The sequence below is a fragment of the Salarias fasciatus genome, chromosome 16, assembly GCF_902148845.1.
Source record: "Salarias fasciatus chromosome 16, fSalaFa1.1, whole genome shotgun sequence".
In the NCBI taxonomy this organism is placed as follows: Eukaryota; Metazoa; Chordata; class Actinopteri; order Blenniiformes; family Blenniidae; genus Salarias; species Salarias fasciatus.
The window spans coordinates 19,021,709-19,033,707 of record NC_043760.1 but is presented as its reverse complement, the minus strand read 5'-3'; the positions used below and the strand labels follow the sequence as shown (position 1 = coordinate 19,033,707).

General features: G+C 43.3%; 1 protein-coding gene across 2 annotated transcripts; it reads left to right on the top strand.

Moving 5' to 3' along the window:
- The first annotated feature begins 1,406 nt into the window (after positions 1-1,406).
- LOC115402792 (uncharacterized) lies at positions 1,407-11,499 on the top strand. Of its 2 annotated transcripts, none has more exons than XM_030111346.1 (12): positions 1,407-1,539; positions 2,154-2,303; positions 2,908-2,986; positions 3,450-3,585; positions 3,948-4,150; positions 4,339-4,475; positions 4,701-4,842; positions 5,951-6,235; positions 6,328-7,455; positions 7,582-8,360; positions 8,464-9,539; positions 9,629-11,499. In XM_030111346.1, exons 2-12 carry the CDS (start codon positions 2,257-2,259, stop codon positions 9,631-9,633), a joined length of 4,017 nt encoding a protein of 1,338 aa, XP_029967206.1. In that variant the 5' UTR covers positions 1,407-1,539; positions 2,154-2,256; the 3' UTR covers positions 9,634-11,499. The 2 variants fall into 2 exon arrangements, with proteins under 2 accessions (XP_029967206.1, XP_029967205.1); XM_030111345.1 differs by having other exon boundaries at positions 1,408-1,539; positions 2,154-2,299; positions 2,905-2,986.
- The last annotated feature ends 500 nt before the right edge of the window (positions 11,500-11,999 follow it).

The following is an 11,999-nucleotide window of genomic DNA, read 5'->3' as shown; positions in this document are numbered from 1 at the left end:
TTCTGCTGGTCACATCTCCATTCGAAGGTCAGTTTGATGACCGGGACGTGCGCCTCTTCAGTGGCCTGAAGACAACAAGATTCAATCGACTTTCAGAGTACATAATTATTTTATTTTTTACAAATCCACAAATACAGTAAACACTTTGCAAAGTTAATATAAATGTAAATCTGAATGAGCATGTTCATATCATGTTGATGAATTCACAGTATATATTATGCGTCCCCAGTATAAAACCACATGAAATTAAAAGCAAGAACATTCAATTCTATTCCATGGATAACAGTTTGGTCCTGACCGTTCTCACACCCAAACGTGTTTTTGTTGTCCTGTCAATTTGCTGAATTAGAGAGGAAAAATTATTGAATATTGAAAGTTTCTTGCATGCAGTGAAAGACACTACTGACATGCACTTCTTGACTTATTTCTGCACGGCCAGTCAGTGGCAGAAAGAGAAGAGGAGGTGATTCCAGGTAAAGTAAGGTCCCAGTCAGACGACGTCGACATCAGATCCTGTTTAAACATCACAGATTGATATGCAGTGAAATTCAGGAAACGCGGCTGTACTGACCTGCTTCAGACCTTTTTCTTTTGTCTTCCCGTTGTCAATGGAATATATGATGAAAAAGCATCAGCTCAGTTAGTTCTCAGTCCACCAAGATGGTGTTCACATTCACAAATTAGATTTTTTTTTGTTAATTTTTTTTACAGCATGGCAGAACTTTATCTATAGTCCAGACTCTGAAATTGTGTAAAAACATTCATTCACAGATGCAAAACATTTATGGCATTATGTTGAGCCCATCGAAAGCTGTATTGCAGCCCCATGGCTCTCAGGTCTGGATTATTGTGTCTCAGGTCTCAGTTAAAAAGGTTGCAGCTCATCCAGAATGCTGCATCCAGAATCCTCACAACACAAAGACGATGGAGCACATCACACATAAGCTTCAGTGTCTGCAGCAATTGTCTGTGTCAAATAATCCATTTCAAAATCTTACCTCTTATCTATAAAGCTTTGAATGATCAAAAATGCATCTCAGACTTCTACTTGTAGACTGTAATTTTCAGGGTTTCACACTTTTTTCACTTCAGGCCTTTAAACACTATCATCTACACAGGTTTTCCAACAAACATTGGGTGTAACTTGTTTTATTACCGCTATTTCAATAAAGTTTTTGCTTTATTTACTGTCCTTTTTATGCATTTCTTAATTGCATTGTTTTGATGTACTATATTTCCTTTACTTCCCTGTAAAGCGCTGTGAATAGCCTTGTGCCTCAGTGGTGCTCCTAAAATAAACCTGCTTTGTCTGTCATTCCGCGGTTGCCAGATTGGGATTTTATAGCGGGGGATAATGCCCCGGTCTCCCGTAATTCTGGCAACAGTGGCTATGCGCTGGATCCAGCAGACAGTATGGCGGACAACGAGAGTGATTTGGAAACAGACGGGCTTGAATTAGCTCTAGACACTCTGTGTATCAGACACTGCAGCAACGAGGCGGCTCTGAACAGCAAGGAGTACTGCTCCGCGTTCTGTGAAGTACGTGAATCCCATTTTGTCCAGCGTCCTGCTTGAGGGGGTGTTTGTTTATTGCTAACGTTGCTAGCATTGACAGCTAACGTTAGCCTGTACACTCCAGTCTTTATTTATGCTGCTACAGAGCAACGACGGTGATACAGTCCCTCTGAAACACAGCAGGTTTAGTTCATAGCACGCTGACAGCTATGAGCTGCCCTCCTGGCTGTGTGGTACAATGTAATAACAGTTCATTTTGAATAACATGTTTTAGCTCTATTGCTAGCTGCTCGAGCTAAGCTAGTTGTTTAAATCGGTGTAAAGATGATATGAAGACAGGCTGCTTCTGCATGCTCTGTTGTATTCTTTTTTTATGATTGTGCAACTGGCTTGTTTTTAAAATTCGCATTTGCTCTTCACAATAGTTGTTAATGCAGGGTTATACTGTATTTACGAAGATTTTCTTATTGTTGTGAAATTCTGTGAATACATTCTCATTTTAATTTGATCACTTCATAGATTTTCTTTAAATTAATTTCTGAGCATTTGTACTATTTATTGGCAGTGTTGTGAGGTTTGTTGACTGGCAAGAAAACGCCCAGATTTTCTGACATGTTTGTGATGATCTCCCTCCTCAGTTGGTGGAGGAGTACACAGGGCAATGGCATGTTCCTCTTCCTCAGCTCAAGGTGCTGCGGGCTGCGCTCCTGAACTTCACCAAAGCCACTGCTGCCTTCCCCGATGACTGTCAGCACATCCACTACGTTCTCAGCAGCATGGCCTTGTGAGTAGATTGTTGCCCTAAGGTCACTATTACTTATACTGACTGATAGATATCCTGTCATTTCATTCATCGTCTCAGCTGCTCCCACAATTGTCGTGACATGAATGAAATTCATCTTGATAGCTACTTGTAACTTTAGGATTGTTTTGATTAAGTAGTGCTGAGGCTTGCATGAACATCTTCTTACTTGATTGTCTTTTTGAAAATGTACAACTTTGATTTTCTTCATTTAAGCTCTGAGTAAATCAGATAATATAGAACGAGGTATTGGGCTTTGAGCAATTCTCATAGCCGCTTCTTCTTGGTAAGCAGTGAATAAAATTGAGGAGACCGCTGCTGTGACATTGGATTTGTTGCTAGTTTGGAAAGCATAGAGCTCATTATTCAGCTCTCTCCACTAACTTTGCTGTTCATTTGCTCTCTCTACTAGAAATTCACTTAATTCACCTTTTTCTTTTAATATTTGCTTCGGCGTAGCAACACAGCAATGAGGCTATTATTTCCTTTTTAACATCAATGTTTTATATTTGAAAGAAGTTTAAAATCCTCAGTGAGCTTAATGATCTGTTCTAACACCTGACGAATGATCTCTCTTTTTCTTTCAGGAGTTTTTTTGAACTGATGCTGTTTTTCAGCAAAGAGGAGTTTGTGGAGGAGCCTTTGAAAAACATCCTCGATTCTTTCCAGGTCAGAAAAAAGTGACGCACGATTAAGCTTTATGCACTTCTCTGAAATCGAGGTGTTGTACAAAACATTAGCAAACTGAAGCAGAATTCCTCAGCCTTTTAAAGCTTGAGATATTTGAAGTTGTTTCCAGAACTTCTTGTTAAAAACTTTAATTGCCTGTGCAGAGTTCATACATCCATTAGTATTTGTTTTCTCATTTCTGTATTCCAATTTTTACATTTACTTGTATACATATGTTCTTGAGTCAAAAATTGTTACATGATTAAATATAACTTATATTTTGTGTGTTGATGCAGTCACTGTGTTGATGATGCCTGAACTAAGCTACCAAATGATGTCTGGAAAAAACTGTAACACTATTATGTGATTGGGTTCTTTAGTGTTTCCTTTTTATTTGAACGGATGGTTCTTGCTACCTTTAAGAGTCAATGTGATTGAGGATTTTGAATGAACTTGTTTGCAGGAGTGTCACATTCGACTTCTGAGGCACAGAAACATCTACCTCCAGCATGTGAAGCAGATTATCAAAGCTGGAGGTCCATGGGAGAATCCAGTGCTTCAAGGAATCCTGAAAGAGGCAAAACTGTCTCCAACTGAGAGTGAGTTCAGAATCATACTTACAGAGAATACTGTATTTACAAGGAGAGTGTTCCAATCCTGAAGGTACAGATAAAAACGAAGTGGAGAGAGCACAGCGTTCATCCTTGCTTGTGACAGGTGTTGCACCAGCTTTCATTCATTGTATTGTTACTTTGACAGAAGGGAAAAGTGAGCGTCTGTAATCGATTTAATGTGAATAGATCCTTCCGTTGTAGCTCCTCATGTCAAGGTGAAAAATGATTCACTCGCTGCTTTGGTTTGCCGCGTTGAGTTTTGTGCCATTTTTAATACCTTGCTCATGTCTGCATGGAAACACAGCGAATGCGAGTTCCATTAACGCATGCAGCGCTTTCCTTTGCAGTTGAAGACTACCTGAGCTCAGAGTTGACCGTGTTCTTCGAGCTGAGGGTTCGATATCTGCAGGCCTGTGAACGAATGCAGGAGGCCATGGCTCTCGCAAAAAGCTGCCTGGAAAGTCGGGAGACCGGAAAGCATCTGTACTTCCACCAAGCCTACCTGACCTGCCTCTACAAGGCTTCTCTGTATGAAAACCTCCACAAAGAGGTAGGAGATAAAGGCCTTCCCGAGCACATTTGATTTCTAACATGAGCTATGATACACAAATCCACTAACTTGGGGAAAAGAAACTGAAATAAATGTTCTTAAACTTTTCTGGGTTCAAGGTTCAAACAGACAGACAGTGGAGCTGTCTGTGTGAACAAATGTTTCCATGTCTTTTTGACCGTCCTCAGATGGCAGAGATAGATGGACGTGATGCAGTGGAGATCATCTGCAACACAGAGAGCGTTGAGAAAGATGAGCTCTTGTTGTCGTTGTGTAAAACTTTCCTCACACAGCAACTCCACAACGGGGACATGTATTACATCTGGTGAGTGTGACCTTTGATTCAGCTGGACTAAACTCTGCCTACAATACATTGTTTAATGCTTAATGGCTGGAAGATATTCTTTGATTATCAATAAAATATTTATGCATATTGTAATGAGAGGATCCATTGTTGAATTTTGATTTGTTTTTAATTTGTCCTCGCGTTTTATTTTTAATAGTTTCTTCTTAATTCAGACTTGAGCTCTGTGTGTTTGACGTCTTGCAGGGACCTGGTGTTTATCTGGAGCAGGTTACACCTTCGGGCTCATCCTTCTAGAGAAGGCTTCCTGGCCGAATGCTTGCAGCTCGCTTCTTCTGCCACCAACGTCAGAGCCATCTTTCCCTTCATCAAGCTGGTCACTTCAGAGGTGTGAAACCCACCACAGCATTTTCTTTTTCTATTTTGCACGCCTCAGGGAAATTACAAGATCATAAACATGACCTTAACAATTTATTTTACTGTTGTAATAACAAGCTACAGTTTCAGACTTCAAGACTGAAAGAGATGTTAAATTAGCTTTTTTTTTTAAATGATACATTTTTATTGACATCTTCACAAAATGAGCTTACAGAACCGCTCAGACACGACACATAGAAGAAAAGAAGAAAAAAAAAAAAACCACAGAGTGTGGGCATGTGACAAATAAAGAAATTAATAATAAATACAGCGGGCATATTCACATTCACCATCCTGCCTTCTCCCCTTCAGTATCCCACAACATAACAAGGCAGTAACAAGGTGGTAGCCACAACAAAGCATACAAACATACCAAGGCCAGTGAGCATCTAAAACAAAGTCAGATAGATGGGCTCTACTGTTCAGGGGGAATAAACGTCGCAAAGAAGATGACAGCGTGGGCTCGTTATACTTCAACTGAGGGTTCCAGATCTTATAGAAAACAGATATTTTGGAATGAAGCATGCATGTGGTATATTCACTTGGAATGCAGTCCATGATAATGTTGTGCTGTGATCTTTTTGAATTAGTTTCTTGATGCTGCAGTTAGCCCCTCCATAAAAAAAACGACTCCTCTTCATTTTGTTTACAATTTATTCAAAGGAGTTTCTTCAGAAGGAAACAAAATTCTTATCAAAATCTGACCTCACTCGACCTCCACTCGTCTTTTTATTGATAATTGATGTTTTGAGTGACATTACCTCAACAGAAATGAGCTCTTTGTTTACACACGTAACCTTTACAAACTTAAAAATGCACTTTCAGTAAAACTCTGTACCAAAACTGTGCAATGCTACAAGCTTTACCATCTTCTTCAGTCTGTATCAAATTCATCCTTGCAGATGTGTTCACACACATTTCATTTTAAATGTCAACACGTCACACCAGATGGTGTCACTATAGAGAAAAGCGTTGTGATCTATCTGTCAGGAAAAAAAAGATAAAACCTTGTTTAACCTAACAGTTTTTGCCATCTTTCCTGGATCTCATATTTTCTTTTTTTTTTTTTCTTCTGCTAGCTGGGGAGTGAAGGAGTCCAAGTCTGCGTCGAGCTTTGTGCCAGAGCCTTGCAGCTCTGTGAGATGCAGGCCGACGCCGTCACCCAGTCGCTGGTCTACAAGACCATCGCCTTCCTGCTGCCTCATGACCTGGAGATCTGCCGAGCGTGCGCCCTGCTTGTCTTCTGCCAGGAGCGAAGCCTGGAGGCGTACCGGACTGTCTGCTCGCTCTACATGCACCCAGACCAGGAGCCGCATCCCCACAACGACTCCGTGCGGACCAGCGTTCGCTTCCACATTCTGCAGGTCGGTGCGGCTGAAGAGAGATTCGTTGCGTGCATTTTTGACGTGATTGCGTCACAAGGCGTTGCTCATTTTTTTTCCTTCATGTTTTACAGATGCTCAAAGAGCGCTTGTGTTTCGACCCGGAGTTTTGGAACCTCCTGACCCTGCGGAATCATTGCTTAGAGCTGATAAACGACCAAGTCATGAAGGCTGCTGTTCTCAACGAGATGAAGGAGGAAGAGGAGAAGGAATACAACGAGGAGCTTGTAACGAACAGCTCTGTGAATTCCTCCTGCACCCATGACACTTCGCACAACCACACAGAAGAGGCGAGCGCGCCCCAAAACCCTCCTCAAGTGGAAACGAACCAAGAGGCTGAGACGAAGTGTGTTTCATCGACTAATAACGCTCCTCTGAGGAGAAGGAATTGGCGGAGCAGGCTGCGAAAGAGAAAACGGCGGCCTTTGTATGATGAGGATATTGAGCAGGGTGACGATCCAGAGATCTCGTACAACTTCAAATCCACTCCTCTGAGTAATAAGCCCATATACTCTCTCAGACGGAACCACTCCAACACAGAGAACTCTCCATCTGTAACACTCCCTCTTAGCCGCAAAAGAGAATACTTGTCCAGATGTGTGAAAAGCCAAATTTTGAAAAGGAAAGGTCGAAAGAGGTGGTTGCAGGGTGTCCCGAGGCTCGAGCAGGTACAGACCTTCAGAGAGAAAATCGTTGTGGTCAAAGGGAAAAAACGAGGACGGAAACCTTTATCGAGACTGGACCTCTCCTATCCTGATAATGAAATCCCTCTTCCTGTGGAGGAGTGGGATTTGCAAAAGACAGGTGACTCAGAAGACACAGAGCACGGCCCTCATCCAGAGGATTCCGTGAACGTCGAGGCTGCAGAGGACAAGCTGGAAGTCGATGAGAAGGGAAATGAGGAATATACCGAATCTCTCTGCAGCACCAACATCAGTGATCAGGAATCCCAAACGGCATCAGCATGCAAACCTGAAAACCTTTCCACAGAGCTGGAAGCTGCTGTTGAAGCTAGTCCCGAGCTTGACGGCCCACCTCTGGAGTTGCTGGATTGTCCAGTAGAGCTGTTGCACACTTACTCCGTCAAATCAAAAACACCTGAAAGCGAGAATCCTCCAGAGTCCCCAGAGCCCGATGAGCTGAACGGAAGCACAGAGGAGGAGCCCCAGCCAGAGGTGGAAACCAAAGTTTCAGAGACCGAGGTCAGCAATCTTTTTTGTTCTATCTCTGTTTAAATCTGTAATTACTTCACATGTTGTGTCGTGTACTTCATGCTCTGCTTTCGCTTTTTGTTGAACTCACAGGACTGACTCCATTTCTTTTTTTAGATTCAGGTCCAGGTCAAGAAATCGTGGAGGGACAGAGTGCTGCGTACTCAACAATATGCCCACATAACCTATCACTGCAACTTCTGCCAGAAAGACTATAAAGGCTTGAATGTCTTGAGACACGTTCTCTCACACCTGAAAAGCCGAAGACTAAAATGCATCCTCTGTGGAAAACGTTTCCAGCAGCCGCTCGTAGCCAAGAAGCATGTCCTGGAGCACATCGAGGCAATGAGCAAAGAGAAGCCTCCCGACGAGAAGCCGTGCAGCGAGGAGAAGCCGGCCGCCAACGGAACCACGTGCACTGTGAAAAATCACACGCCCAGCGTGGAGGAGGAACAGAAACCCGTGATTAAGGTTAAAGTGTCCAGCCTCAAGAGGGAAGAGCGAATCATTAGGAACCTCCGCACCCTCATCAAAAAGACATCTGTGCTTCACAAGAAGTGTAAAAACCCCGACACAAATCTATTCAGAAACATCGACTTCACGGACGAGCAAGTCGTCATCGCAGACGGTTTGGTGATCGTGAGAGCGCCAACTGTCGTGAAGGAGGAGGAAGAAGAACATGAAGAAGACGGAGAAGAGAATTCTTTGCCCACAAGGAAGAACGGCTACGATTTGGACGTCACGTACCACCTGTGCCCCTCGGATTCCTGTGATCGAGTCTTTCTGAGGATCAGCTCCACGCTGACCAAGCATGCCATCAAATGTCATATAGATGAGGACAAGGTGTTGGAGAAAACTTTTGTTTGGGCCAAGCACAAGTGCACGCTCTGCTACAGGTACGAAGTACAGTTCGCCCTGTTTTCCTGTTTTTTATCGCTGCTGTCCTGCTCCGGACGCTCCCAGGATCTGTATTGACTCCGTGTTTGTTTTCTCCACCAGGCAGATCCAGTTTCTCCAGCATTATAAAGACCACATGAAGCTCCACAACGCCCCTCTTCAGCACTTCTGCTACCACCTGGGGTGTGAACAGCGGTTCGCCTCGCAGCAGGAACTGAAGGACCACGCCGTCACCCACCAGCCTTTCAGACCTCGGTGTACGTTTGCGGATTGTGGGAAGATTTTCGCAAGCCTCCAGTGTCTGCACGACCACGAGTGGAGGCACTACATCCCAGCACCCCAGAAAGAAGAGCTGGATGTGGGCTCCAGGCAGAACAGCCAGAGTGACGAAGCTCCCTGGAAGCAGAGAGTAAAGGTTGAACAGTTATGGCTTCAGAATAAAAAAGGGCCAACGGAGAGCCCTGCCATTAAAACGGAACCCTCTGATATGGAATATTATAGTGAAGCTGTCAAAACTGAAAGACAGGACTCTGAGATAAGTGCCCAGGAGCGCAGTCCGATTCCTTTTCAGCCTGATAACTGTTTGGAGAAAACAGACGATCATGAAAACACACACGCGAGCAAAACCACGATAAACGGACATGAGGCTGTAACAACAAATGTTCCGCATCAGTCGGTATCGGCGCCTCTGGCTCACTCCTCTTCAACCACCCCAACCAAGAAGGCCCGGAAGAAAACTCCCGAGCTGGACCCAATAAACATCCGTGATCTGGAGGACTTGTCCACTCTGGCTGAGGGAATTTCGCAGAACATTGCAGAGCCGCACATAACCGAGCACAAGTCCTTCAAGCCCGAGGATCCCTCCTACGCCACTTTCGTCAAAGCCCCGTTCACCAGGCCGCCGCCCTCCACGTACCTGGACGAGTCCCTGCTCTCGATGCGCAAGAGGAGGACCGACGACGAGCCTCCTCCCAAGAAATACCTTTCCTGGAGTCAGAGGAAAAAGAAAGAGCCGGATCCAGTGCAGCCGCCGCAGGGGGCCGAGGAGTCTCCGGAGAAGAAGGTCAGACAGCGCTGCGAGAAATGCCTCGACTCGTTCAGCAGCTCGGAGGAACTACAGAAGCATCAGTCCCAAAACAAATGTTCATCATTCTTTGGCTTCGATTCAGATGATGAAAGTAAGTGTGTTTAACACTCGGAATGAAATGTTGACTAAACATTCCCAACTCTCAACCACCGCTTTCCTCTTTCCTCTTTCACTCCCAAGGCTAATAGTGTTCACGGCGGAGCTTCAGCTGGAACAGCTCCTGTCCTCCGGCCGGCGTTTCTGGGTCTGCCCTCTGCTCGGTATCAGCTCTGAACCTCTGTCCCGGCGTGAGAGCGCTTCAACACAGAGCCCACACCTCCCTGCAAGTCTCCTGCGTGCAGAAGGCACCAGCTGGCATGTCCGGTGGACGCCTTCATTCTGAAGAACAGGAAGATTTTGCAGTTGGCGAAATGTTTCAGCAACGACGTTGGTCAAGTCAGACGACTCGTTAAGGCAGAGTGAGCATTTATTCTCCGTCATCCCACCGTTATTCAGGTTGTCAAACGTCACACAGTGTTATTGCGTTCGCAGTCTAAGTTACAGATGAAATGACCAGTCAGTTCATGATTTACAAGGAAAAAAGTCAAAAGAGCTCTTGATCGTGTTTGGAGATTTTCAGATTGCAGTTCTGTGTTTGGGCTGTGGCCAAAAAAAAAGTGATTTTTTTTTTTCTTTCTTTCCAAAGAGCCTGTACAACTCTGCCGTGGTGCTTCGTTATCCTGTATGTGTTTGGGGAGATTGGTGAATCGGTTTCTGGTGTCGATGATAAACCGTCATACTGAACATGACTGTAGCCACGCGTCGTTCAGAGCCAGCTCCAGGCCGTTGAAGCAATAATTTTGATGCCAGTTAGTTGTAAACGACGCCCCAAAAGCATTTATCAGTGATAAAATTCTAAAAGTTAGTTTGAATTAAAAATAACCAGAAGCAACTTCTGTACACAACATTTTTGTTGTGCTGTATTTGACATATAATTATGAGATGTCAAATTTTATTTCTCCATGACCTTTTACTGTTAAAGATGACTTCTTCATAGCTCCAACACCCCTGCAGTCCCTGCTTTAAGTCACTTTACTAATAGCATTAAAAATACTTCAGTAGGATAACGATTGCACTGTCCCTGAGTCAGGGCCAGATGCAAACTAAACACTGAAAACCCCAGGCTTGCTTTGAGGTGTCGGCGATGTCTGGTGTTTTACTGAGAGAAACCGGTTACCTGTCGAGAAACTGAACAGTTCTGTCCTATTGATCATGACTAATCCTGGTTTTTAAATCAGCGCTGTGATTCGATCAGGTTTGTGTTCACCTGGGTGCTCCTTTTCAGACTCCACAGGTCTCAGGCAAATAGTCCCTGATTCCTAAGATGTGTAATAATTATGGACGTTGTAATTCTTCTTTTCACAGTATACCATCAGAACACATTGTGATTGAAGCAATGTGAGTTTCTCCATCGTCTTAAAACCACATTTAGTCTTCCAAATGAACAGTCCACCACTCAGAAAAGAAATAGAACCTATATTTGTCATTATTTTGCTGGGCAGTAATAATAAAGTAACAGTAGTTTGTTTTGAAGCTTTTAGAGGAGATCTCTTCAGCAGTGTGTCGGGGCTGCAATCTGCAGTTCAGGGTCGTCAGGGTCGGGTTTGCCTTCATGATTAGTCCCCTGGTGATGTCTGATAACGCTCATTAAAATGTTTGAAATCATGTAAATCAGCCTTTACGCTGTCCAGCAGACGAGGTGTCGATTAGTGCCAAGACAGAATCTCCATGTTGAGACTGTAGGAAGGAACGCGTTGAGTTTTTTTGATTTGAACTTAACGGTTGTGTATTAAATTCTCTGTGTAGGATATTCCACATGGGCCGTTCTGTACAAACCTTTCAGATCTGTTTAACTTTTTTGATGTCATGTTTTTATGCAGCTGTGCACTTCAACCTGCTTATTTATATGTACAAATGTCAATAGTTTTGGTTTGTAAAGGTAACGATGATGCCCTATCTATTTTTCTTAAAGAAAAGGTGATTTTAATTTGTTTGAATAAACAAGTAATGAAACTAAATGAGTTGTCATGGCATGCATTTGTCAAAAAAAACAACAACAAAAAAAAATTTCTCAGCAGAAACTACCCGTGTTGTTACTCATCAAAGAAGACAACAGACTCGGCATGTTTGTAGTTCAGCATTGCATATTTACTGTTCATAAACATATTGCTTAATCCCAGGAAAAGAGGAAAATACAGTAATTGTATTAGCATTGGTTATTTAAAAAAAGTTTTTGCATCACACTTTCCTGATACATGAGGTAATTTTTTTCTTCTTGGAAAAACCATCTGTATACACAAATAATATCAGTGTAGAAAGTGTCTTCTCTTTGTTATTAAATAATAGATTTATATTCCAATATCGGGTCTCAGTGACACTTTCAGGTCCTATTTTATTTATTCGTATTGCTAAACAGGCGAGAAACAAAGCAGTGACACAGAGACGGGCCTGCTACAGGCCAGCATTCAAGGCTGGAGCTTATTTCCCCCCCAATATCTCATGCAGCATTTGC